The 27,912-nt window shown below is 40.0% G+C and overlaps 1 protein-coding gene across 4 annotated transcripts in view; it reads left to right on the top strand.

Annotated features, from left to right (window-relative positions):
- LOC147731545 (dipeptidyl peptidase 4-like) overlaps positions 1-27,912 on the top strand; it is a 688,588-nt gene that overhangs the window by 541,553 nt on the left and 119,123 nt on the right. For all 4 annotated transcript variants that reach the window (XM_086956608.1, XM_086956609.1, XM_086956611.1 and 1 more), the window contains 3 exons: positions 12,886-12,990; positions 13,086-13,150; positions 27,298-27,345. In XM_086956608.1, the coding sequence (XP_086812734.1) occupies positions 12,886-12,990; positions 13,086-13,150; positions 27,298-27,345 (218 nt within the window). The remainder of the gene's footprint in view (positions 1-12,885; positions 12,991-13,085; positions 13,151-27,297; positions 27,346-27,912) is intronic.

Genomic DNA, 27,912 nt, shown 5'->3' on the forward strand with positions numbered 1-27,912 from the left:
AGGGGAACTATTCCTTATAAAAAGTAGTTTGTGGAAAATATCAACTTCAGGATCCTCCTCCGAAGCCATGCAACTTTCCACCAAAATAGATCCACGTGCTGGAGCCACGATCTTAATGACCTGAACGCAATTTCCAGCTTAGGGTTTTTAAAGTTGGTATGAAATAGCAGGCAGCCAAAAACTAAGCAAAAAATTAACCCTCCAAGCCCAGCTGAGTCAGCAATGAGCGGACAATCATAAGTGCGACTGGCTAATGTAAAAAGCGGAGGAGGCAGGAGAAGTTTTAAGAAGGATTTAATTAAAGTTAAATCCTAGGACCCACTGGAGCACAGAGCAAAGCGTCTAAATCAGATCAGCTCCAACCGCTTCTCTGATTTAGAACACAGCTCACAAACATTCCCCATTACATAGGTAACACTCTACAGATAATCAATTCCAGAAGTGACATGTAAAAACTCCAACATAGAAAGAGAAGAAGGATATTACCACATGTATCCTTTTTACAGAAAACAAAATAAAATAAAAATGAAATAAAACAAAAGAAAAGTAAAACAAATGAAAGAAGGATTAATCCAAAACTTAGTCATCAAATTTCTTGGGCAACTTAACACATCTCTTGGGAGTAACATGAGAATCTAGAACAGAAGAACTAGAAACAGCATCATCAACAGGAACAGGTGAATCCAAAATAGGATCAGGTAATGGACTAGGACATGAGTCACATGAGTCCTCAGGTAATGGACTAGGACACGAATCACATGAGTCATCAAACCAGACATCATCCTCACCATCTCCCCTTTTATAAAAAAAAATTCTTGGCCAGGTTTTAAAACAACCACAGAACTTTTACACCACCACCCTCTGCCCTTGAGAAAAACAGAGGAATCAGAAACTTGTTCTACCATGAAGGGTAACTGAACCTGGAAAAACTTTCGGTTTTTGAGAGGGATTAACAATCCTAGCCCAATCACCGGCATTTACAATCTTGCTCTTACAATGATGAAACCCATCATGATAAGATTTTCCAGAGAACCGTGCAGAGGTGATGTTATCTCTAGCTTTAGAGATAGAAGACTCAAAACTTTCAGACAAACAGCTCTTGTTTGTTAATTGAGGTAAAAATGAAGATCTAGCTTGTCTGCCTCTCATAAGACAAAAAGGAGAAACCCCCGTACAGGAATTAGGAGTGAGATGATAACTCCAAATTTTGTCTTTTAAAAAGTCAAAAACGTCCAAATTACTCTGAAAAAGCAGCTTGGATCCCCTCCTTAAAAAATCTATTGGCCCTCTCAACCTGACCATTTGAACGTGGACTATAAGAGGAGCCCTCTTGGCAGACACTCCAAACTTTCTAAGACACATTCCCATTTTACTTGAGATGAACTGAACTCCATTATCAGACCTAATGGAAATGGGTGCCCCTTCAATTCTGAAAACATTGTCCAGAAAACTAATGACAACATCAGTACTAGGATGCTCTACAAAAGAATAATGTAACCACTTAGAAAAATCATCAACGAGAAGAATCAAAAACCTATTCTCCCTGCCAAGACAATCATAAGGTCCAGAAAAGTCAATTGAAAGCCTTTCCCCCGGACCAGTAGGAGCCTCACAAACTGACAAAGGTTATGTAGACACCTTCCAATGCTTGTCAGACCTAACACACACTGCACAGTTGTTGATAAACTTCTCAACAAAAGTATCCAATCCAGGCCACCAATAGTGAGACTTAAGTATCCTCTTTGTACCAGAAACACCAGGATGTCCAGAATGTGCCAACCTGACAATCTTTTCCCTAAGGCTACCAGGTGGAACAAATAATTAATTCCTCAAGAAAATACCATTTTCAAAGGACAACTCATTTGCCACTTGTGCAAAACTCCTTAAAGGAGATTCAATATTTGTAATGGAGGGCCATCCACTAACAACATAAGACTTGACCGTAGCTAATAAATTATCTTTACAAGCATGATCATTCCACTCCTGCACATCAATGCCAAAATTGCTAGACTCCACAGCATCCACAGCAGCCACCACACACTGATCAGTAACTTCATCACCGGAATCACAAAGTGGGGGTAACCTAGATAAACGGTCACCAGCAAAATTCTTACCACCAGGAATGTGCTTAATCTCAAAATTAAATTCCTGCAGTCTTGCAATCAACCGAACCAACCTGGAGGAAGCGCTTCCACTCCTCCGCCATCCATCATATAGACTAACGGTTTATGGTCCGTAACCAAAACAAAAGGCCTACCCCACAAAAAATTCTTCAATTGCTCCACAGCCCACACACAGGCTAGAGCCTCCTTCTCGATCGTGCTATAATGAACCTCTGCTCCTCTAACAGCCCTTGAGATAAATGAAATAACTCTCTCCTTGCCATTAACCATCTGCATGAATACAGCTCCCAAACCAACCGTGCTGGCATCAACAGTTACAAAAGACTTCCCCTCAGGATCTAAAGTTTTAAGACCCGGGGCATTGGCTATAAGTTTGATGACACCCTGGAAAGCAGAATCATGGACATCAGTCCAAATGAATCTAACACCTTTTTTAAGTAACTGTCTAAGAGGTTCAACAACCAAAGCATATCCTTTAACAAATTTAGCATAGTATTCTCCTAACCCAAGAAAGGAACGTAACGTATCCTTGTCCTGAGGCTTGCTGGCATTTTCAAGGTTACTAATGATGTCCTTTTTGGGAAAAATCCCTTCCTGAGTGATTTTATGACCCAAATAGTCAATTTCTTTAACAAGAAATTTACATTTCTCCTTGCTCACTGTCATACCTTTGCTGCTAAGGATCTTTAGGACAGTTTCCAAAGTGACATTGTGCTCATTAATAGACTTAGCAAAAGTTAAAATGTCGTCTTGAAAAGACTGGACACCTTTCACACCGCAGAACAAATTTTCAATAAATTTCTGGAAAACGCTGGCAGCTGAAGCTAGGCCAAAAGGCATCCTAAAGAATCTAAATAACCCAAACAGAGTTATAAACGCCGTCAGATCTTTAGGATCCTGATCCAGAGTGACTTGATGGTACGCTGCCTTCAAATCAATAATTGAAAACATTTTTGCTTCATTTACAGCAGCCAACATTTCCTGTATTCAGGGCAAAGGATATGTTTCTACTACAATGTTTTTATTGAGAGATCGAAGATCTACACACAGCCTAATTTCTTGATTCTTTTTAAGGGCAATAACGATAGCCGAAACCCATTCTGAGCTATCAGTAGGTTCTATGATACCTTGAGAACAGAGACCATCCAAATGCGACTTAAGCTTGTCTCTCACACCCAAAGGTACCATGCGAACTTTATGTTGTATGGGTAAAGCTCCTTTTTTAAGTTTGATCCTGTGTGAAAAGCCTTTGACCTGACCCACAACATCTTCAAAGGCATTCTTATACTTATTGAGAATAGGGGAAATAGGATGTTCCAAAGAAATACTGTTAACAGGCATTTCTCTCAACTGAATAGGATGGTCAGATAAAGGCAAAAATTCATGCCAAGCTTACCAAGATCATACCAGCCAACGATGTTCTTCCCATCAATTGCAACATAAATTTTGGTAAAAATGGCACGGGACTCAAATTTTAACGAGTCTTCAAAGAAGCCTAGCATTTTGATCTTAAAATTACCAAAAGCTTTAGGATTGATATCAGATTTGGAAAGATTGACACCTTTCCATTTTTCATAAAAGAAGACATCTGATAAAATGGTCACAGGCGAATCAGAGTCAGCCATAGCTTCAAAGGCAATTTCCCCAACATGAACTATCCCTGAAGGAGCTTTAAAGGGAAGAGACATACTATTTATGTGACTATCAAAGGAATCATCATAAATAGTAATGACCAAGTTCTCCAAATCATCATGAACACAAGAAACACTGGTAACAGCAGAGTCAGATCTACCACCCCTCCTTTGAATCCTACAAGAAGATGCAAGATGGCCAACTTTACCACACTTAGTACATTTTTTCTTAAGAGCAGGACAATCTGGAGAATTCGTCAAATGTGCCTTTGAGCCACACCTAAAACAGCTTAAAATTCTATTAGTTTGAAAATTACTCTTACTACGCATTTGAACAGCACAAACAGAGGTGTCATTAGTACTCTTATTTTCATTAGCAGCAATGACCTCAGAAGACTCAATAGATCTTTCAATCCCTTTGGCCAAATCAATTAATTCTGCCAAAGTAGGATTACGACAAGCTAAGAGTCGTTCTTGTACTTTTTTAGCTGCACAATTAAAACAAATTGATCCCTTAAAGCAGTATCAACATAGGCACCAAATTCGCAGTTTGCAGCTAACACCCTCAGAGCCGCTATGTAATCCTCAACGGATTAATCTGCTAGCTGTTTCCTCTTATGAAAAGAATGTCTTTCAATCATAACGTTAGGCTCATCTTCAAATTGTTTTTTAAGTCTAGCAACAGCTTCAATGAAAACATTCCACCCATCACCTCCATCAGCTGGTGGTGCAATAGGTATAAGGTTCTTGAAAATCTCAATAGCAGCTGTGCCTAAATAACTGAAAAGAATGGCTTTCTTCCTTTCAGCAGAAAACGTAGTGCCATCAATAGCAACAATATAATTTTCAAATGTGTCAAACCATTTTTTCCACCTTAACTTCGGTTTTCCTGGTATTTGTAGAAATATAGATGGTTGATTGCAGATTTGAGATGAAGCCATTTCAATCACCTATATAAATAACCAGTGAAACTGAAAATATTATAAGTGCAGGACACAATAGCAATAGAATGACAATATGTACTTCTCAGAACAAATGAAGTGTGCACATCACTGAAGTAAATAACAAAGTGCACTTGTCAAAATAAATAAAGTGTGCACATCACTGAAGTAAATAGCAATATGCACTTTTCAAAGCAAATAAAGTGTGCACATCACTGAAGTAAATATAGTGTGCACATCACTGAAGAAAATATAGTGTGCACATCACTGAAGTAAATATAGTGTTGAAGAAGGAATCAGCTTACCACACCTTCAGTTTCCGATATTCAGAATTAATATTTTCAAGTAAAAGTGAGCGAATCACTGAATTCGCAAGAAATTCCCATCAAATTGAGTGTAAACCGCCAGTTGTAGCTTGACAGGCGTCGGAAATAATTTGCTGCCAAGACTGCAGAGTAAGCGCTGACGCCGCTAGCACAGAACAGATGATCGTAGGAAATTCAACTTCAAAATGGCCGTACGCTTGTGTGCTACGTTGCGTTCCTAATGCGTTTCAGCAAATGGAAAAGAAAACATAAAATGGCTGTGCCGTTGCGTGCTCTAGGCTCTGCGTTTCAAGAAAGGAATGCGTTCCAGTAGTCCGTTGTAAATGACGGACGTCATCAGTCTGGAAACTATCATGAACGCAAGCAGACCATCTGACTCAGAGAGACACCTCGGGAAATGCAACTCGAAGTCCTCAAATTATTTAAAATTACAGTACCTTGGAAGTCCAAAGAAAGCACAACTGTCAACGCACAAGTGTCAACATCCTCACGAACTGCTCCAGAAGAGAATCACAACGTAGGTTCGTTTCTTTAAAATAATTTCAATTAAAATGTAAAAGACGCTTAGCATCGCAGTGGGTCCAATTTATTTTAAAAATGTCCTCGTCACCATTGTAAAAAGCGGAGGAGGCAGGAGAAGTTTTAAGAAGGATATAATTAAAGTTAAATCCTAGGACCCACTGGAGCACAGAGCAAAGCGTCTAAATCAGATCAGCTCCAACCGCTTCTCTGATTTAGAACACAGCTCACAAACATTCCCCATTACATAGGTAACACTCTACAGATAAACAATTCCAGAAGTGACATGTAAAAACTCCAACATAGAAAGAGAAGAAGGATATTACCACAGCTAAGCTGGAGCATTAAATGTGCAGACTGTCTTCTAATGGCACCAGGAGCTATAAAAAGCATGATGCGATGATGTGGATTCTAGCCCTAAAATACGTTAGTCTAACACCGGGATGCATGGTACTTGGCAAGGATGATATTACCATTGGAGGGGCAAACCTCCAGTGTCAACAGTGGATGGGCAACCACTGCTATACTGATGTGAGGGGTATTTCTACTAGAGAGTTCATTCGCTCTCAAACTCGTCATTAAATCATGGCACAGTGCCTTGTAGATGCTATGGGAAAGTGCATGTGAAACTAGAATATTAATATTTCCTGAATTCTTTACATTGCACTTTAAGACATGATTTTAAAAAACATAAGACCATGGCTGGCGTTTACAGCATTTTTGTTGTCTCACAACATACTCAATGTGCAATGGATGGCTCTTTGCTCCAAAGATTCTGTTGCACTATTTGTCCATAATTGGGTAGACATGTTTTTTGCTGATAACTGTTACCAGCAGCAGTTACTCGTCATTCTTATGCTTACAAACATCATTTACACTGCCCAATAGTCAAATGCTATAAGAACTTGAAATAGTAATGTTTAGAGTCTTTAATCTGTAAAGACTTGAAATTATGAGATCGAGAGAGCCAGCTCCACCAGAGTCTGAATAAGTCAGAGTGAAACATTTGTGTTGAATGTTGTATTATTATTATCTGATAACGGTATTTACTACATCTAGCAGTGAGTTGGAACTATGAAAATCACAGTAATTAAGACATACTCATACATGATGTATGTTGCAGGACTGGAATCGCTTTAGAAAACATATAGATCAGTAAACGCAATATACAGATTAGTTGTGAATAGCCTAGATTTATGTACCTTAAATACACGTCTCCTCAGAGAAGTCACAAGCAAAACGTTCATATTAGAAGCTATGTCTTTCATCAGAATTAAGCCATCATTCAAAGCAGCTTTCAATTTCAGCATAGTAACCTGTCTCTAATTTTATTATTATTCTCAACTTGTGATGTCTCTAGAAGCCAATTGTAATTAGATAATGCAGCTATTGTAAATGTGATCACTTATTACAATTCAGATGTGACGCCTCTAGTCAAAAATGACATAGCAGCTGAAATGTAGCAACCTTTTACTTTTAAGCTGTGACATCATAATACCGAATGCCAGACCCAACAACCAAGGTGAAAGAATGGTCATGGGCATCATTGTAGTGACAGTATAAACAAAGAAAATTAGAACTGTCTTTTTACGTTTATGATATTTTGTTTCTTAAATCATCAGTGCTCAGCAGAAAAGATATACTTTTGTCAGCATGTGGATTTTTTTCACACATTTTATTACAGGAAGAAATATTCTCTCTGCCTTTTACTACTTTTGCTGAGTAATAGCCTTTTTCTTTTGTCTGGCTTATATAAAACTAATGTTTTTGAGACAAATTCCTAAGTGGTTTATGGTGTTAAATTTCCCACTATAAAGTCCACTTGTATTCTTCTACAATACCTGCAATCTAATTACGTTTTTCATATGAAGCAGCAAGACACCAAGGATTTACTCTTTTGTTGGAACAGTCATAGTGTGCTCATGTATTATAGCTAATCAAATACTATCTGCTATACATTAAAAAGATATTGCAAGTCACCTGGGAGTTCCAGGACCTTATAAAGGAAATTAGTATTTGGTATTGTTGCTCTCTACAGTAGTGGAGCTCCTCTGTGACTTGCAATATCCTTATAATGTATGGCAGGGGGCATTTTAGGCCATATGTATCAAGCAAATTAGCATTCGCAAAGGCCGAAATTCGCTTAATGGTATGTATAAAGCAAAATCTGGTGCACAACAAGGAATCGCAAAATTTGCGATTCCTTATTTTGCGATTGCATTTAAGGAATCGCAAATTTTGTGATTCCTTAAATGCAATGTATGAAGCAAAAACTATCTACAATAACCTCTGAGCACACATAAACAATTCCTGTATGTAACACAAACAAGTATCTGGCAAGTGTCTCTTATCTTAAAGAGTGAGATTTGTCTTTTCAATCTCACAAGGTCAATTTCAATAATCAGAGTTCCAAATGTTTAGTCTTTGTCGTTTATTTCTTTGTTTTTCTTCGTATCTCCCCAGATGTCCAAAGTTAATTACAACAGCCAACACGTGTTTCGTCGTGTACAGTATAATACCTCGACTTCTTCAGGACTCTAAATTTTACAGTTACTTCAGGCATCAAATGCGTATTCCAAGCGTAAATAAAGTTATCTATCTGCACTGTCTTCCAATTCCAAATTCACAGTAGCAGATCCTGTTCCGTTTTTTCAATCCTCAATCTGCGTTCACCAGTCTCTTTTGTCCGGGCTAATATGAAAATCTTATTCGAAGCTTCTCTTATTCTTGCCTCACACGTCCTCATTCATTGCATCTGTAAGTGTATCGCACGATCTCCTGATTAGTAGGGAAGTATTCCTACGCGGTGGGTCTATTTGTATCTCAAAATCCCTTCTCAAAGCATCATTTCCATAAGTTCAAATTCCACGGTCTCAAAATATCAGGCTCGGACGCCAGTGCAGTGAGACGCGGAAGGGGACAGCACGTTCTGATGCATGGCTTAATATAGGAGGTCGAGAAACAGAGTACGCCAAGGATTTTGCCGCATATCAATACTCTAAGATAGTATCGACCCCGAGCCAAGGCAAGAATAAGAGAAGCTTCAAATAAGATTTTCATATTAGCCCGGACAAAAGAGACTGGTGAACGCAGATTGAGGATTGAAAAAACGGAACAGGATCTGCTACTGTGAATTTGGAATTGGAAGACAGTGCAGATCGATAACTTAATGTACGCTTGGAATACGCATTTGATGCCTGAAGTAACTGTAAAATTTAGAGCCCTGAAGAAGTCGAGGTATTATACTGTACACAACGAAACACGTGTTGGCTGTTGTAATTAACTTTGGACATCTGGGGAGATACGAAGAAAAACAAAGAAATAAACGACAAAGACTAAACATTTGGAACTCTGATTATTGAAATTGACCTTGTGAGATTGAAAAGACAAATCTCACTCTTCAAGATAAGAGACACTTGCCAGATACTTGTTTGTGTTACATACAGGAATTGTTTATGTGTGCTCAGAGGTTATTGTAGATATTGTCGCTCCTGCATGGGAGTTAGTGATGTAGGATACGCATCATTTCTCTAGAGGCACCATTGCATTATATTTCTAGAACTATTGGACCCTGATAATAATTGGGTTGTGCACCCATTTTCTTGTTGGTATCCAAAATTTAGAATATGAAGCAAAAACGTTTTGCAAAATGTGCTTAAGGTATCGCAAATTATCACCAAATTCTAGTTGGTGGTAAGTTGCGAATTCTTTGAAAAATGCAAATTTAGCATTTTTCAAAGTGCCATGTGACGCACATACATGCCCTTAGGGCATGTATGTGCGCCACATGTGCACCCATGCATATTTCAGGGGTGCAACAGGGTGTCCTTGGGACACCCCTGCAACCTTGAAATTATTCTCATTTTGCGATTAGCAAATTGCGAATTGCAAATTGACAATAACTTCCCATTCATTCCTATGGGCCTCCTGGCCCATAGAAATGAATGGGAAAGTATTCCTTAATTGCGATTCGCAATTTGCTAATCGTAATTAAGGAATTTTAAGAAATCGCAAAAAAATTCGAATTTTTACATACATACCTATTTGCGATTCTCAAATAGCGATTTCTTAAAAATCGCTATTTGAGAATTGCAAATCAGGTTGATGATACATATAGCCCATAATCCCATGTATAGTTGGAAAAATACATGAGAACCCAGTGGTAATATTTCGTGGCACACAATGTATCTCAAGCTGCCGGGCTGATACAGAGCACAGCAATGTCTTTATATTTTGGTTTTTAGTGACTCAGGCCCAGATGAATTAAGCATTTTAACAGTCACAAGCTCTTCTATTTGGCGTTTGTGACTGTTAAAATGCTGTTTCCTATATCTCAATCTTATTTTAGGAGTTGGAAAAGTGTTGTCCACTCAACAGATTGATATCTTATGTATCAATGTTTTGCCACTGGTATCCGGTGGAAAACATTGAAAATGTACTCTCACCTCAAAAGAGGTGGTAATACATTCACAAAGGTTAATGAGGTTCCCCTGTGAATGTAGAAAAAATAACAGGTAACTCCTGCCCACTGCCTACTCTGAAACAAGCTTTAAAAAAATATTACATCTTTATTTTTCAAATACAGTGGGCTGCCTAAAAAAGTTTACTTTATTGAAAATTAATCACATACATGGTGTCTGCTGATCCTTGCAAGCCACCATCACTGTTGTTATGGTCAATCAGATTAAGTCACAATTTGGAATGTACCATGTGAATATTCATTAGGTAGGCAGACTTGCGACTCGGTCTGTTTCTGTTTTTTATTGAGCTATCCAATAGTACATAGGTGAGTTTATATAAATATTTATTGGTTTCAAAAATACTGGTTGCAAATGGCAAGCAGTATTTTGTGACCAGTAAGAAGTCCATCTGGCCCTAAGTCACTAGATGATGGAGGATATGCAGTGCTGCGTGCAAAATACTGCCTTGTGTGTGGAGAACCAGGATTACAGCTCAAAGACCCAAGGTCCAGTTGTCAGCACGCTGTCAACTGGGACAGTGTCTCAAATGTGAAGCGCTGTTAAGCCCATGTTACAGCCCAGACTGACCAATGATGACAATTCCGAAGTGTGCAAATTGAGGAATAGAATGCCCTCACCTCGAGTATGTCTAGGGTTAATGCGTTACATGAAATTCTTGCCCATCTGCCAACATTATTTTCTGCAATGACACTTGATATATTTAGAGTGAATCAGTGTACAATATTGATATTTCAAACTCCCTAACAGTTCCTCAGTCAAAGACACTGGCCAGGCATAATTCTACAATCAACACTGAATGTAACACTTGTTTGAAAACTAGCGTTATGAACAGTGAACATAAAGGTGGTTGGCTTTTTTTTTTTAAACAAAGGAAAATCTCATTCTTGCTCTGGGGCACAGGTAAGTTTTACAAATCTAATAAAAACCACAAATTGAAAACAAAACAAAAACGTAAATTTCCTTATTGTTGTCTTAGACTCTTTTATGTTATCATATATGTATGTTTTACTTACATAAAGCAATATTATAATTGTTATCCACTTGTAATAACATATAGCTGTAATACGATTCTCATTCTAAATTACTGTAGCATTTTGAGACTGCATTTGAGTTCTGAGTTTATGTTGGCGGCTTTGGACATTTATCTCTGTATTTGCCAGTGTAAGAGACCAAAGGAAAAATACAGTGTGTACTATCTCTATTTAGTTTATTAAAAAGTAGGCACTTTTATGTTCACAAAGATGGCCCTCATGGGTTTGACAGCTACAGGACTATTCCTGTTTTCTTTGTTATAGTCAATGATGAAAGCTCTTCTTGTCCAGTGTTAAGTAATGTCTGTGGTCATATTTGAAAAGAGAGAACAATTAAGGATTCTAAGCACATTTATAAAAATTGAGAAAGCTTTCCTACCTCTTCCCTTTGATTTTTCTCAGTATAATCATGTGGGAAGGTGCCTCTTTTTTGCATGGTCACCCCCATTGTTTATAGACTTATGCTGCTGGGTTTTTGATTCTGTGCACTATAACACTGTGACAATGCTAATCAGGTCCCAGTACAGTACACGTGCTGTGACCCCTAAAACATGTTCCAATTAGCTAACTCCTACTTTCATCTGACTCCTAAAACTTGTTGAAATAGGCTAACCCCTAACTGGCATATTTCATCTTCATTTAATGCCGTAGTACGTATAGTTAAACATCACCCATGGAATACAGCACAACTGTGCTGTCAACTATTGTGAGCAGGCAAACATGACTCCAGGTCTTCCACTGTAGCCTGGCAGCTGTAATTAAATAAATTGTAGCCTGACCTGTCAAGATTTCCTGAAACACCCCATTTATTTTTTGTTTACCATACAAATGGCAGCAAGTCAAGTTTTAAAAATCAGTTTCTACAAATTGGTGTACTGTACATAGATTGGTCAAACATTTCAATGCACATAATCAATAGCATGATCAAAATAACTGGCTTTGTTCCACAATAATATTCTCAGGGATTTTATTTTACTTTTGGTACTGAATGTTTTAGTAGGAGCAATGGCACTATGGTGTACCAGATAACCACTTACTTAAATCTCACTTTTCATGGTTCATTGCTTCGCAAAAATTTCTTCTTGACTCATATTTCCCTTGATGCTTAGTTCAAGTGTGCACGCTTAGAAGTTACCCCAAAAATTGCAATGGGAAGTGGCTAAAGCAAATGTTTTACTCTTAAAAACTCACAGATATGCATTCCTTTATGTTGGGTCTTGATCAAAATCACACATGCATAAATCATGCTTGCTATGCCTTCAAAGAAGAAATTGAATTAAACCCAAAATATTAAATGTAACTATTCTTCAGTTAGATTTCTTTGTAAATCAAAAGGCAGTTAGACCTAATACTTGGCAAAACAAAAATAAATATTGATTAGGAATTCCATTGGCAAAACCTACAATGCTTGTGAGACATATTACAACATTGCATGAATTGGTGATCATTTCAAGGTAAACTAATAAAAGCTAATAATTTAGGAAGTCATTGCTAACAACGATAGGCCCATTGTATAATGATTTGCTTTAACTATAAACATGATATTGCTTATTAAATCACATGCTTGACTGCTTACTGAGGTTTATCATATTCATTACTGTATAAAAACACCTGGACACAAACATGTCAATATCATAACATTTAAAAAAAGAACTAAACCATGATTATAGAAATCCAATCTGAAAATGAATACTGAGCGATAGATGTGGTGTTGCAGATATATTTACAGAGCAAGGTGTACCAGGTAGTTGCAAACACTGTATATTAATTGCTGCTTTCTGCGATGATATCTGACCTGAGAAAACCTGTTTACATAATATATGCATGTTTTAGTTTCAACCTTCAGGTCCATATTTTAAATCAGACAATTCAACCTACTACAAAATTGTAAGCGACAAAGAGGGCTACAAGCACATTCACTATTTTAATATCCCCCAGGTAAGCATTTCTTTTTTGTGATTGTTTTCTTTATTCAATTGTGAGTGCATGGTCTTTCTCACACATTATTGTCTTGTTGAACACCTTTTCTCCAGAAAGAAGCTCTTACAAGTGGAAAATGGGAAGTAACAAAGATTGCCACTGTAACAGATGACTTTTTGTAAGTATTTCAGATTGACCATATTTTTATTGGACTTCATTATTTATATATGTGCATAACCCAATATCTGATTTCATAAGTTACTTGCAATTTAATAAATATCTTAAAATATATTAAAAGCTGCAGATGAGATTAGGGCTACGATGGATAACGGAGGAGCCGCAGTACTGATACTCCTCGATCTATCCGCGGCCTTTGACACGGTCGACCATGCCACCTTGATCGACCGTGTCGAGGCCATAGGAATCACAGACAAAGCCAAAAACCTCCTGGCTTCATTTCTGGCAAACCGTCCGCAAACTGTAAGGCTAGGCAATTTTACATCCCAGACTTTCTCCCTGCCATGTGGAGTACCGCAGGGATCCTTGCTAAGTCCGACACTATTCAACATCTATGTGTCGGACCTGGCGAGGGTCATAAAATCCTGCGGAATCTCCCTGACTACTTATGCTGACGACACCCAATTGGTGCTGTCAATACACAATGACGGAATCTCGGTGGCAGCCAACTTCCAAATGGGAATGATGGCAATAAGCTCCTGGATGTCATCCAACTGTCTTAAACTCAATTCTGATAAGACAGAAGTGATGACATTCGGGAGGCTTCAACCTACCTGGTCCCCACAATGGTGGCCCCACCAGATGGGACAACCCCCAGAACCTGTAACGAAGGTACGCAACCTGGGCGTTATCTTCGACAACAAGCTGTCATTTCAGCAACATGCTAATGCAGTGGTTTCCTCTTCCTTCCACACACTAAAAAGGATAAAAAAACTAATCCCATACCTTCCTCCTCATGCAGGCAAAACCCTGGTCAGTACTTTGGTATTCTCCAAAACTGACTACTGCAACGCACTGTTTCTCAATGCACAACAAAAGGTCCTCAATAAACTGCAAACAGTGCAGAATGCAGCAGCCAGGACACTGCTATCCATCCCTAGGTTTGCATCGGTCTCCCCCTACATCCGACAGCTGCACTCGCTACCGGTGAGGAGCCGTATCAAATTTAAAGCACTATGCATAGCATACAAGGCTATCCATGATCATGGACCCCTATTTTTAAGAAGAGCCTTCCGACCGCTTGAACACACAAGAACCTTGCGGTCATCCTCAGCACATTTACTCATGGTCCCCCGTACAAGAAGGGCCAACTGGGGCGACAAACGCTTCTCAGTGGCAACAGCCATTTTGTGGAACACACTCCCTCTACACATCAAGTGTGCTCCGACCCTTCTGAATTTCAGAAAGAAACTAAAGACCTGGTTGTTCCCTGCCTAAACCTCCATACCCCTCCCCCCCCATGAGAGTTCTGCATCTACAGCGCCGAGACACCCAAGGGTATTTGCGCGCTTTAAAAATTGCCAAATAAATAAAATAAATAAATAAATAAATAAATCTTAGGATACTTTATAAAAAAGCATTTAGCAGCAACCATATCTTTCTGTGTATCTCAACTGCAATATCAATCGTTACAAGGTTTAAAGGTTTACTTTTCAAATTTCACTTCAGAGTATCTTAAGACTCATGGTGATATCATAACGTTTTAATGACCAGTGGCAGCCGGTGAGTAGTTATAGTTAGGACCCAGTTTATATAGGAAAATCATTTTTGACTTGCTTATAACTTTGGCACTGTGACAAATCTTCAAGAACTTTTCGCAAAAAAGTGCCATGAGATATCTAGTTCTGCATGGAAAGTTTCTAAGTGGTCCATCATTTGGGGGCTTAGAAAAAAGGGGGGCGGGGTCAACAAAAGTCTGTTTCCCATGCAATATCCCATAAGGAGTTTAAACACAACTTCATCCCAATCTACTATACACAATTACACCAAATTTGGTGTAAATGCATTCAATAGTTGCAGAGTTATTAAAGTAAAACCAAAGTTGTATATCTAGGGACACAGACCCTCCATGGATCTCAAGCGCCACCATCAACATGGTAATTGGCTGACCACAACAACCTGACTGGGAGGTTGTGGCCGCCAGTTTAAGTATCGGAGAATGGTCACAGTGACTTAATATTTTCTGGAAAATTATTAAAGAGGGCAGGGTAGAGGTATCCCGACTCCATGAGTGTTGGAGGAGTGGGAGAAGGACCTATGTTGGGTACAAAATTGAGTTATATCAGGTTTTTTGCACTTTGGGAATCTGCAGATCCCCTGGAGGTTCAGTGTGGCGCCGTATAAATCTGTGACAGATTTGCGAATCTCGCCATGTAGGCACTAATACACCCACTCACATATCAACAAAAGGCACTCACACACCTTGTCACAGACCTGCACACTCACACACTCACTCACAGACACATACAGACACTCAGACACCCGCTCACAGACCTATGTAGGCATTGACCAACCCACTCACAGACCCATTCAGCTGTTCACAGACCCACTCACATACCCATGTAGGCACTTACACACTCACTCACTGACCCAAACAGGCACTCACACAACCATTCACAGACCCACACAGACATTAACAGACCCACTCACATAGTCAATCAGACACTCACACACCCACTGACAGACCCACACATACATTCACATAACATACCCAGAGTCCCACTCAGACACTCACACACCCACTCACAGACCCACACAGGCACTTACACACTTACTCCCAGACCCATAGTGCCAGTCACACACCCACTTACAAACCCATACAGAAACTCAGAGTCCCACCTGCAGACCCACTTAGGCTTCATGCACCCACTCACAGACCCATATAGGCACTCACAAACCCACTTACAGACCCACAAAGACACTTACACAGTCAAGACCCACACATACACTAACATACCCACACACAGACATATCCACAGACCCACTTAGGCATTCACACATCCAGTGTCAGAACCACTCAGACACACACAAACATGCTCACAGATCCATACAGCCACTCACACACCCAGTCACTGACCCATACAGCTACTCACACACTCACTCACAGGCATTTACAGCCACTCACACACCCACTCACTGACACATACAGCCACGCACCAACCCTATCACAAACCCACAAAACCACTCACACATTCACTCACAGACCCATTCAGCCATTCAGACACCCAAATACTGACCTATACAGCCACTCACACATCCACTCTCAAACGTTACATGTTAGAGTTAGGAAATAGACTTTAAAAAACCTTTGAAATTCACTAAAAACCCAAGGTTACAGGGAGGTATTAGTTAGAAAACCGCATTAAAAAGCCCGTAGACATTCACTGAAAAAACCAAAGGCTTCAAGGACATTAAAGTTAGGAAATAGATTTTTTTTAAACTTTGAAATTCACTGAAAAAAAATAAGGTGATAAGGTTGGTATAGTTAGGCTAAGATTTCACATGCACAAAAACATAGAATTCAGCAGTTATATTTACTCTGAGCTAAATATAACTTATGCCCCTGCAATGCACTGCTTATTACCTCACGTATTACCTGACTCATGACATGGTCAATGACATCACTGGTGACATTACTGATGACATCTCAAATGACATCAATTAATCAGTCAAACAGCATTTGTAGAGCACAACAATGTCACCCCTAGGGGTATCTGGGCACTGTGTCTCTGTCAAATAGCTAGGTCTTGTGTCTCTTTCTGAAGTCTGCCAGGGAGGAGGCAGGGGTTCACCTGTTGTCAGCTCTGGCCTTCGGTCACCTTTGAGGCTGCACTGCCACATGCCCTGTGATATCCTGCAATCTTATTGATTGAACACTAGCCAGGCACATTAGGCTTCACATTAGATTTCTTAGGGAGTATGGCAAGTGGTGAGGTTGCACCCCACCCTTTCCCATCTCGTCTCAGGGTGGGAATATCAAGTCTGCTGCACCCCTCCCACCTTCCGCCATGAAATGTTAAAGGAATGGTATTCAGAAGAGAATTAAGACACACTGCGTCATCACAGTGGTGACCGGATTAAATGGATTCGGGAGCATACACTGCTTTCATTGAACTTCACGCCTGTCCACTATCCCCCTAAATAGGTTTGGACTGTAAGCACACCATTGCCTGCCTTGCCCTTCTCATTCCTTCTGATACTGCAGCACAGACTTACAGCATTAAAAAGTAGGCACAAAAGTGTACCAAGATACTTTCTGAAGCTGGTTTACATGATACTGTGCAAATTGGTTCATGAAAATTATTTAGTTGAGATTATTTGGAAAATAATATCTTGATGTGTAAACAAACATTCTGCTGCCTGCCTCATCAGCTTTCTTACGCAGAGCTCTAGACTGCCACAATAATCACTTGGTAAAACAAAATAGCTGTAAAGGACTTATATTTAAATGTACAGTTTTTAGCTTTTGCCTGGGCAGCGCATGCGCTGTCTCTTTGAGGCATGCTGTATCTACTCTGTAGACTTACAACCCACCTATCGCTTTTAATTTGTTGCTTTAGGTGTCCTTCTCAAAGGCTTGCTTATTTGTGGGCAATGTTAGTTATATGTCCCTCCTTTTTTGTGTCAACCCCTCACATGGAGCATGCCCCCATTACTTGTAGGCTTGCCCTTTTGTGCATTTAGGTTTGTTGAAGCACACTATTTTGTTATTTTTTGTCATCCACATGCTTTTTGAAATGTTGGATTTTCTTGCGGCACGTGAGACAGATGTGAAGGGGTGAGTGTGGAGGGTGTCAGAGCCTTCTGGTTAGCGAACTCAGCTTTGTATGAGCCCATCTTTGAGTAAACCTATCTGTGAACGAGTGCAGTGGAAATTGAGTGTCAGGGTTAGAAAGCATGAAGATGTGTGAGCATGAAGATGTGTGAGTATGAAGTAGAGTGAGCTTGTTAGTGAGTGAGCAACACGGTCAATGTGTCTGGTTTACACTGAGCTGTATGTGAGCCTAATGACGCTTGAGTGTGGCAGGGAGTGTTTATAAGGAAGAGTGAACATGGTGGTAAGTGAATATAGCCTGCAGTGAGTGAGCCTGTTTGTGAGCAAGTGTAATGAATGAGCATGATGGCAAGTGAAACCAGTGGGAGTGAGAATAGTAGTAAGTAGGGGCACAGTGCAACCCTAGCAGTGAGTGAGCATGTCAGTGATTGAGTACAGCAGTGATTGACAATAGCGTTGAGTGAGCCTGTTGGTGAGTGAGTATGAGTGAACATGATGGTGAATAAATCCTGTGGTGAGTGAGCATGGCACTGAGTGAGCACATAGTTTGCGCCTGTGAGTGAATGAACCTGTCTGTGAGTAAGTGCAGCTGTGAATGATAGTTCTCACTGAGGTTGCTGGTGAATGGGACCAGCAGTTAATGTAAACCCAGTGTGGAGTCTTAGCTTTCTGTGTGGAAGCACCGCCTGCCACAAAGTGTTGATTTTCAATATGTAAATATTAAATACATTTTGAGGTTTTACTGAAAATGTGTGGTTATTTTATTGAAAGATAGTGTACCATTGAAGAGATTCGTTTCAGAACTGTTTGGTAGCCCTTGTAGGAATGAGTGTCTGAGAAGGACTACCACAGACTGCACTGTGAAGTGCCCTCGGATTACCCACAGGGTTGTGTCCTGACCATGGTAGTGATTGGTGGGCACACTGTGCAGTGGGTTTGGTGGTCTCGGCCCTGTGGTTACTCCCTGTTTGTTTGGGAAGCAGCAGTTCTCCAGAGCTGCAGACATTTGTAATTGTATTCGGAGCACTGTTGTGTGGTTGTGCTGGCCTGCACATAAATAATACCACTTTTCACGAAGCTTCAGTTTTAGGAGGCAGGATGAAAGTGAGGCTCTAGGGGATAGAAGGTCATAACTCCACTGTGGGCCAGGCAGAAGATGAGGACGGGCAGAAGCAGACATTTGGGTTGGCTGAGAATATGAAATGAAAGTCACTTATCAGTCAGTCAGTCAAATACACTTTATTCGATTTGTTAAAATCATAAAAGGAATAAAACATTTATATACAATTAAAAATCACTTATTTCATACATATACACAGTCATAGAATATTCATTGTGAGTGCGTACTTTAGACAAATGCAAACCTGGACACTATACAAGCATTTCAATGTTATTGCACGCTAAAACTGTACAAAATCCCTCAATGGCCCTTTTTGGATTTAATTCTGTAAGCCGCTGCTAAGAAACTGGCTACGCAAAAAATAACACAATTGCTACACAAGGACTGTAGATAAACTAAGGCAGGCCTAACCTGGATAAAGCCTGCTTCTCTTAGTAGAGGTACCAGATATTTCTTCCTGGGGGCAGTGTACAAACTACTAAACATGAGAAAATGCATAGAGTCCTGCATAGAGAATTCATCACAGCTACACGGGGGGCCGCTTTCCGGTTTACACCGTGATTGATAAGTGCCTTGGGAGTAGTGGATTAGGTTGAATCTAAATTTAATTAACAGGAATCTATGAAAGGGCTTAGTTACAGTTCTGAGGTAAGGCTTGAGAGAGGGCGAAGTTAATAACAAGTAATGTAGTCTGACAGTTTCTTTCATCAGTTCCAGCTCTTCCCGAGCCAATCTCGCCCTAGCCATAAAATTCTTTTTGGTCCAGATGAGATCCTCTCGCTTAATGCTGGAAGGAACATTATATACATCTGAACGTCCTAGCTGTGCAAAGGTATATCTTACATATTCTAGCAAAGGTATTTTCATTGCATGGTCTAATGACATAACATCTGTCAGGATGGAGTGGTTAAGTGTTAGCTCAGCATTAAGACAAGTCTTTAGCCAGAATAATAAAGGGGCCATTCTGATTCTATCTGTTACATAGTCTAAGCCCACCTCCCCATGGATCGAAAATGTAGGTGTGGACTGGGGGATGGACAGCAGAAGTCTCAAGAACTTGTTTTCTGCTTTTTGAATTAGATATTGTGATACATACCCCCATAATGAGGAACCATACATGACTATGGAAATACATTTAGAATCATAGATCCATGGGCCTGGCCCCCAATCTTTTTGAGAAACCCAGCAAAGCTGAGGACGCTCTCACTAATGATAAACTTTTGGCCTTTATTTGTGGACCCCACATGCCTTTCTCATCAAAAGTAACTCCCAAATAGGGAAAGACTTCCACCCTGGACACTGCCTCTCCCTTACAGGAAAAGGGTATAATTTTCCTCTTGTTTATATGTCGGCCCACCACCATAGTATGGGACATGTTCGCATTGATTTTTAAGTCCAGCTGATCCCTAAAGGTCCCAAAAGAATCTAGCAGACGCTGGAGGCCCACCCCTGTCCGTGTTATCAGGACAGCATCGTCCGCGTATAGGAGAGCCCATTTATATAGATGGTAAAGAGGAGGGGGGCCAAGATGCAACCCTGGCGCACTCCTCTCAAGGATTTGAAGTGACTTGTACATCTTCCCTCCTTCGTAACCCTCACTGAGGCAAACAGTTCCTGATGTAAGGAAGCCAAAAAATGCACAAGTGGTTTATCCACACAAATCTGCACTAGAGCTTCCCACAATTTTGACCTGTTCACTAGGTCGAAAGCCGAGGAGAGGTCCACGAAAGCCAGAAACAAGGACCCCTCCTTGGCCACTGTGTACTTAGATATTATCAAGTGCAGATCGGAACACTGGTCGAATGTGCCCCTCTTTTCTCTAAAGCCACATTGAATGTTTGTCAGGCCCTGCACGTTTCGATGTTAACTCTAAGTTTGTATAATTAGACTCTGCCTAAGATCTTAATTGCAGAGTCTAAAAGGGAGATTGGCCTGTACCACCCTGTCGTCCTGCTGGCCTTTTTTAAAGATTGGCACGATGATGGAGGTAGACCAAGTTTTGGGAAAGACTTTACAGTTTGCAGCTAAAAATACGTTTGTTAGAACCCCCGCCCAGAGTTTTGGAGAGTGTCTATAGAAATCAGCGGGGACGCCATCCGGCCCTGGGGCCTTCTTCTTGGAAGTCTCCTCAATAGCTCTCTCCACCTCATCGGGTGAAAAGGACTAGGGAACACACTCGTCCATCACCCACAGATTCTCGGGGGCATCAGTTTCTCGATTACCATATACCTCCCCAAAATGCCTTTGCCATTTGTCATCTGGGATGACGCATTCCATAGCTGTGTTGTCCCCCTCTGCGAAAAATGGTTGGTTAACTATGCCCCAGAACTGTGAACTATCATGCAAGACCTCACAAGAAAGTAGATCTTCCCAAGCCTTCTTTTTAATATCATTTTTCCTTCCATTTACAGTGGCCTTGTATTCCTTTCTTAAACTGGCCACCACTGTCCTGTCTCTCGGGGTGGATTTTAGAGCTGTCATTAGCGCCTTTTGGGCTTTGGAGCACTTGGCATCGAGCCAGCGATGCTCTTTGATCCCCCCCTGTACAGCTTTGACCATTAAGGCTCCAGCAGCATGGGAACATATAGATTCGTAGGCCCCATTGACCTCGTGGGCAGTAGCCTGTTGGTCCTGGCAGATAGTCATATGTCCCTCAATTGTGGGCAGTAATTTATCCATAAAGTCTCCGGGGACCACTTTTGCCCATTTAACCCTTTTCCCTTGATCCGTGGGGCATTTGGTATGACCGATAGCCGCAGGGCGGGGCATATGTTCCATGTGGGCTCCCCAATGCATAGTTAGCAAGACCGGGTTGTGGTCGCTATGGATTGAAGCTATAGCTTTATAGGACAACACTCTATGTAAAATACCCGAGGTCAGGAAGATGTAATCTAGGATGGACCCAGGACTAGAACCTTTGTATGTAATGGTTCCTGCCCCTCCCTCGCTAATGCAGGGTTCATATGGATTCAAGATAGCGAGCAACTCCTCGAGCGCCTCCCGTGACTTGGTATGCTCGAAATGGGGTGTCACTTATCATGTGTTTCATATATGAAGCCTAGGTTGTTAATACTGCACACAGAGCTTTATAGTGACACAGGAGATGTTGTGTACAGTGCACTCTCTGAACTGATGCATTTCAAGGTGCTGTCATGTGTGATAATAAAGTAAGAGCAGGCGTTACGTTGCAGCATTTATAGCACTTACTAACCCAATGTGTGGCTCTGAAGCACTTACCTGCATGGTCTACAAGCTACGTCATGTAGGGTGTTGAGTTGGAAGTGTTTTCTTTGGTTTGTGATCCCATGTGGGAAGTATTTCCATGTCTTACCTGATGAACACCATGCTGCGGTTATCATGTTATCAATTGAAAGGTCTTGAAGCGTGGTGACAACATAAATCCAAAGTCTTTCCTATCAGCGTTTTAAGGGAACTCAACGTATTTTGTGCAAACCACAGTATGGGCACCAAAGAAATTCAGCTTAAAAGTAAATTAAACTGGATGTGGTGGGTCTCTCAGAAAAATGTGTGAGTTGTTTGGCCTTTAGTAGCTCATGACAATTTTCACTGACCAGAAGTAACTCTCACTACATAAAAGGTTGGAGACCCCTGGTTTTAACTTTGGTGTTTATGTGTTCATTTAAGAATGACATGCTAAGTAAATGGTTTAGTTCCATCAGTTCGTGACAGCAGGTCCAGAGAAACATGACTGCATTATGCGAATTATACCAGACTACCCACAGTACACTAACTCTACACCTATACTACTCTAGAACAAGGCAAAAACACCACTACCTCTCTCAAATGCAGGACCTATTGGATTTGCGAAAGCTTGTTCTTGCCAATTACTAAAATATGCTGGTCTCGAGCTCTGTTTAGGAAGGCTGAGGCAGTGTTACTTTTAAAGCTGCTTGTGTATGTTAGAATGAAAGGTTTTACGTAAGTTAGCTTTCGCAGCGCCATTTTGTGTAAGGGCGCCATTTTGAATCATCATTGAAACTAATTCTTCTGCCATTTCCGAGAAAGGGCCTTCTCTAGGTTATGTTTCTTGGAGCTGAGTTTTCTACACTAATACATTTATTTATTTATTTTTGATATTTGATAAAGCGCGAACAATTGCCCGCAGGCGTCTCGGCGCTATTACTATTGCAGACTTCTCCATTACTGGGCTTCACATTTACTGTCGTTATTAACGCATACATTTCCTGTTAGATACAGGCCTTCTCCTACTTGTCTAGTGGGGGGTACAGGCAGTGTGACCTTGAATAGTAGATAATGTGTGCCCGGCCTCAGAATCGAAACTCACTTCTTTGTAAGTTACTTTACTTTACATCTCCCTGGAAAATTCTATAGTGGGCGTGGTTTCATGGGTTTCGAACTGTACATAATGTATAGTTATGCTTCCTGAAGTCAGTCCCTCTGCAGCACTCCTTACGACTGGGCAGACAGGGCTCCGCTCTGAGTGTTCTCTGAATAAATTGTTATTGGTTTGTATTCTCTACTGTCTGACCGAGTCTTCATTTGGTACAGAAGGCTGAGAGGTGATCCTGAGTAACCCGGGTGACCCTAATTGGGCCGCTTCCTTCATGTATCATGTTTCTTTATTGTGACATTTTACATTTTAAAAGTAACTATAACATAATCAGTTGATTTCTTAATATTGTCATTACTCGGACATACCAAACCATTGCTGTAATAGACTGTCCAATATTAAAATAAGTGCTAGCATCTACTTCAGCGCTCTGTGTTCCATTCACCCACTCATGCACAGTATCCTCCATGTTCATTTATATTTCAGAACATGTGTGGAACTGGACTAGTGGGGGATGGCAGGACGCTATTTCCTTGCATATTTGTACAACCAGTGTAATTCTGACTTGTGTCTGTCAGGCCTACCTTCTACATGCCACTCTGTGTGGGAATGCAGGTTACTAGAGATATTGTACATTCGGAAGGGGTGCTTTTAAATGTTTATTGTGTTTATAGAGCGACATGTGTTGCTCAATTTGCATGAGTGGGTCGTTGGGACATAGAAGGAAGCTCCCCTACTCTAATGTGACTGGGACTCTAAGTCATTTTGGAAACAGGATGGCAAATTCTTCATAAGGAGCAGTCACTTCAGGGGAGACAGTATTTTTCCTAAGGATTGTGTGTTGCTTCAAGCCACTGTTGCCGGTATGGCGCTACTAAAGAAGGGAACTATGGATGAGTGCCTGGGCTACCTAATTAATTCTGCAGATAGTAGAAGGAGCTGAGGCTTTTCAGACAAGTGCATTGGATAGGTCAGAAGAAAATGTATAGTCTTGAATATCTTGGGAATGGAGCGCTGTAATAAAGCCATTTTCCTCTTGGGAGCACGGTGCCTTTCAAGAGAGGCATCAACATTTTATACATAAGTGTGCTTGTTCAATTACCTTTGCTCAGGTGTTTCTCCCCTCTTCTCCTTGCAATTCCAAATCAGTGTTTACCCCCTCTCCACAGTCATATTTCACCGTCCTACTGTACTGATATGGTTTATTTGATCATTGCTTGTCCCTTGACCTATAGGTATGCCTAATGACATCAGGAGACAAACCCCAGTGCTGTGGTCTACAGTGCTGAATTTCTTTGTCAAAGATAAGCTCAATAATTCAACCTATTTGTAAACATGGTCTACTAGATAGCCAGAGTAAGTTTTGGCTAATTGAGATGCTAGATGCAGGTCTAAGATAATATCAATTTCTCTCATATAAGATTATGGTGAAAATGGTCCACTTGGGTGACATAGCAGCGCTTGCGTCATTGATTCCCAAAGCATGCTGTATGATAAGAATCTAACAGCCTGCATTCTTGACTATGCTGAACCTTTGATACACCAGAGAGGGTATGCACATCTGTGATACAAAATATAGGCTTAGGAAAGCGATCAAGGATTGTTGCATCAGATTGTTAAACTGCACAGGGATAAGTGGGAGAAAGAGAAGCTATCAAACAGGAGAACCACCTCCCCAGGTTATTTCTGAAATTGGCCTTAGACAGGGGTGCATATTGGAACCTCTCCTCTTCTCTTTATGGACAGCAAATTAGCCAATGTCCTTACACAACTGGATTCTCATGAGGTTAGGTCGGGGAAAGAGACAATTAACTGCCTGTCATCCTATAGTCAATATAATAAAAAGGTCAACATTTAAATACTTTTTTTTATATTAATAGTTTTAACGTAAGTCAGGAAAAGGAATAATGCTAGTGGGGTGTGTATTTGGCATTCACAAGGTTGACCCACTAAAAATGATAGCTCAACGATGAGTTATATTACAAATCTAGCTAGGGGGAAATAGTTTTCCTTGCTGTTTTGGAGTTGTAAAAATACCGCATGGATTGCTGGATAGAATAAACTGGTATTAATAAATCAAAGTTCAGGGGTGCCTTCAGGAAGAAAACTATGGTGAAATCTTTAGAAATCATTTGGTTAATATGTCCTTTAACATCTATCTTCCTTCCAACTGCTCATTCATATTCCCTGTCATGTTAATAAGGTAAAACATGAGTTTCTAAGATTGAGGCTCTTTTGCTTTCAAAACTGTAGTTCACTGCTGGGTGCTCGGGTCAACAAATAGTGAATGGACCTGTCCTCTCTCTAAACAGGCTTCTGAAACAATCCAACATGTAATTTGGATATGACATTGATAATATGTTGCAATAAACATATTAACTTTGTACAATGTCCATTCAGGCGAAGAATTTACACTATTGCGGAGACAATTGACTTTTGCTGTTTTAGTCTATGCTAAATGACGATGAGCAAATATGTGAAGTACCTGAAATTACTGGCTAAAACCTACAATCCCAGCATCAGGTGGGATACCACCTCACTCAAAGTCATCACAGATATTGGGGCATATTCTCAAAGGTAAATGTACATGTGTAGATTTACTCACAAGTTAATTTACTGCTCCACGTAGTAGTATCTTTACACTTTATTTACATCTACCATTTCCGAGAGTAAATATACTACTAGATGCAGTTTTATATGAATGGAGCATGCTAGAACAGGATTCAAGAGTGTAAAGCTAATAATAGTAACCTTTCACACTTAGGCAGAGGTCTCCGACATGGGTTGGAGATCTTTCTATAGTAAAGTATATGTAAAAATAGTAAGGTGTAATTCATTATTGCAAAATATTACACATATTTCAATGGTAGACAAAAATATGAATTAACTTAAAATAACTATTATTAGCCTAGAACTTAAAAACAACTTATAGCACATGCACTTACCAAAACTAAATGCATAAATATATATGTGTATGTATGTGTGTTTATATAACATTTAAAAGTCACATTAATTTACTTTATTTACCATTATTTCCTATATGGTGGCATTTTAAACTTGTGCCTCCATTATTTTGTTTTCTATGAGGATGTGTTGCAGTACCTTTGAGTGGCTATGCATAGTGCTGAACTTTCTCCAAGGGTCGGCTAGAGTACATTTAAAACAGTTTTTGCATCCTTTTTCACTGTAGTATCTTTAGAAATGCAATTTGTGAATAAGCAATAGTCTTACCAATTGTTGGAGGATGTTTGTATTTGAAAGTCCCTTTCTAAACTCCTCCTTACCCCTCCCTAAACCCCTCCATACAAGGCCGTATTTCCAGCCCTTTTAATAGTAAATATTCGCCATTTTCCCACATTTACCACTACAACCTATTCCTATGCTTGCGGAGATCTCCTCAACCATGGAAGATCTCTGCATATAAAGGTTGGGAGGTCTTGCAGATAGTTATGTCAAAAGGATTCTGTAGCATGTGAGTGCTATCAAGTACTACCATTGCAATACTTCTAAAGGTACTGATTGTGAAAAGGTCCCACTGTATCCAGTATGGACAATGCACTCCTAAATCACTGTTTTAAGGTTTATTAGTTAAATGAGTTCAATGGAAGCAAAGCAAGTCTACAACACCTAGTATGCATTAAGTCATCACTTAGGAGTTCATGACAGGAAACAGTGTTCTTAATGATCTGTATTGAGGTGGTGACACTAATCTTAGATTAAACCGCAGCTGGAGATTACAGTTACTACCATGCAAGGTGAGTGCTTTGCATTTTTTAGTTGTTCTAGTTAAAGGCAACCATAACTAGCCCTTATTTACACTTTATACAAAGGACAAAGTGTGCTTCAATAGATATTGTATTCAATTCTTATACCCAACTGTTCTGTTATATGTAATATTATATTTTGTGTAGATGGAGACTCGTACTGGTGACACTTACCGTCCATTTAATTGTGTGGTATTGTAAATGGGAAATTATTATGTCCAGATGGTACATTTTATGACAATACAGCTTGGCTGTATTTTCGTCAAAGAACGTGGCTGTTGAAGTGCTGTTTATGTAAAATAAACATGATAACTTTTAACTGTTTGATCTCTTACAGGTATTACATTAGCAATCAAGGCTTTCCAGGGAGAAGAAATCTTTTCAGGTAAGATCATGGTTTTCAAAATAAAGTACTGGTATATTAATGCAGAGTTCTTTAATTGAATATGTTTAACTATAAAATGCTGACATCTGTTATTTGATATGCTTTATTTCTCCTTAACTGCAATGTGACCCTGAATAATTTTTTTAAGTGGATATTTCTAATTGCCCATAGGAAGAAATCAGTATTTGAAGTTTACATTTTTTGCTGTAAATACACTTTTAGGAAGAAATATTCCATTATGTCACCTTGGGTAAACATATTAATATGAGACCAGGGAAAATGCCCATCCCTACTGGATGGATGGGAATAGCCCAAAGGGAGTTACGTGGAGCTTTGGAAGGTAGTGTTATGTTCTATCATGAATAACCATTCCAGACATCACTCAGGACTCTCATAACCAAACCTGAGTAATCCTAGAGGGAGGTTGAGAGATGAGAAGGTGTTGTATCACTGGGGCACATCTCATGCCGAAGTATGCAAGTCACTCAGAAAATAAACCGTACACATGCTTGATAAGCTAATTAGTTTATGTTAGAGGGCGTGAGCCCTTCTGTAGCAACAGTCACA

The sequence above is a fragment of the Lissotriton vulgaris genome, chromosome 2_1, assembly GCF_964263255.1.
Source record: "Lissotriton vulgaris chromosome 2_1, aLisVul1.2, whole genome shotgun sequence".
NCBI lineage: Eukaryota > Metazoa > Chordata > Amphibia > Caudata > Salamandridae > Lissotriton > Lissotriton vulgaris.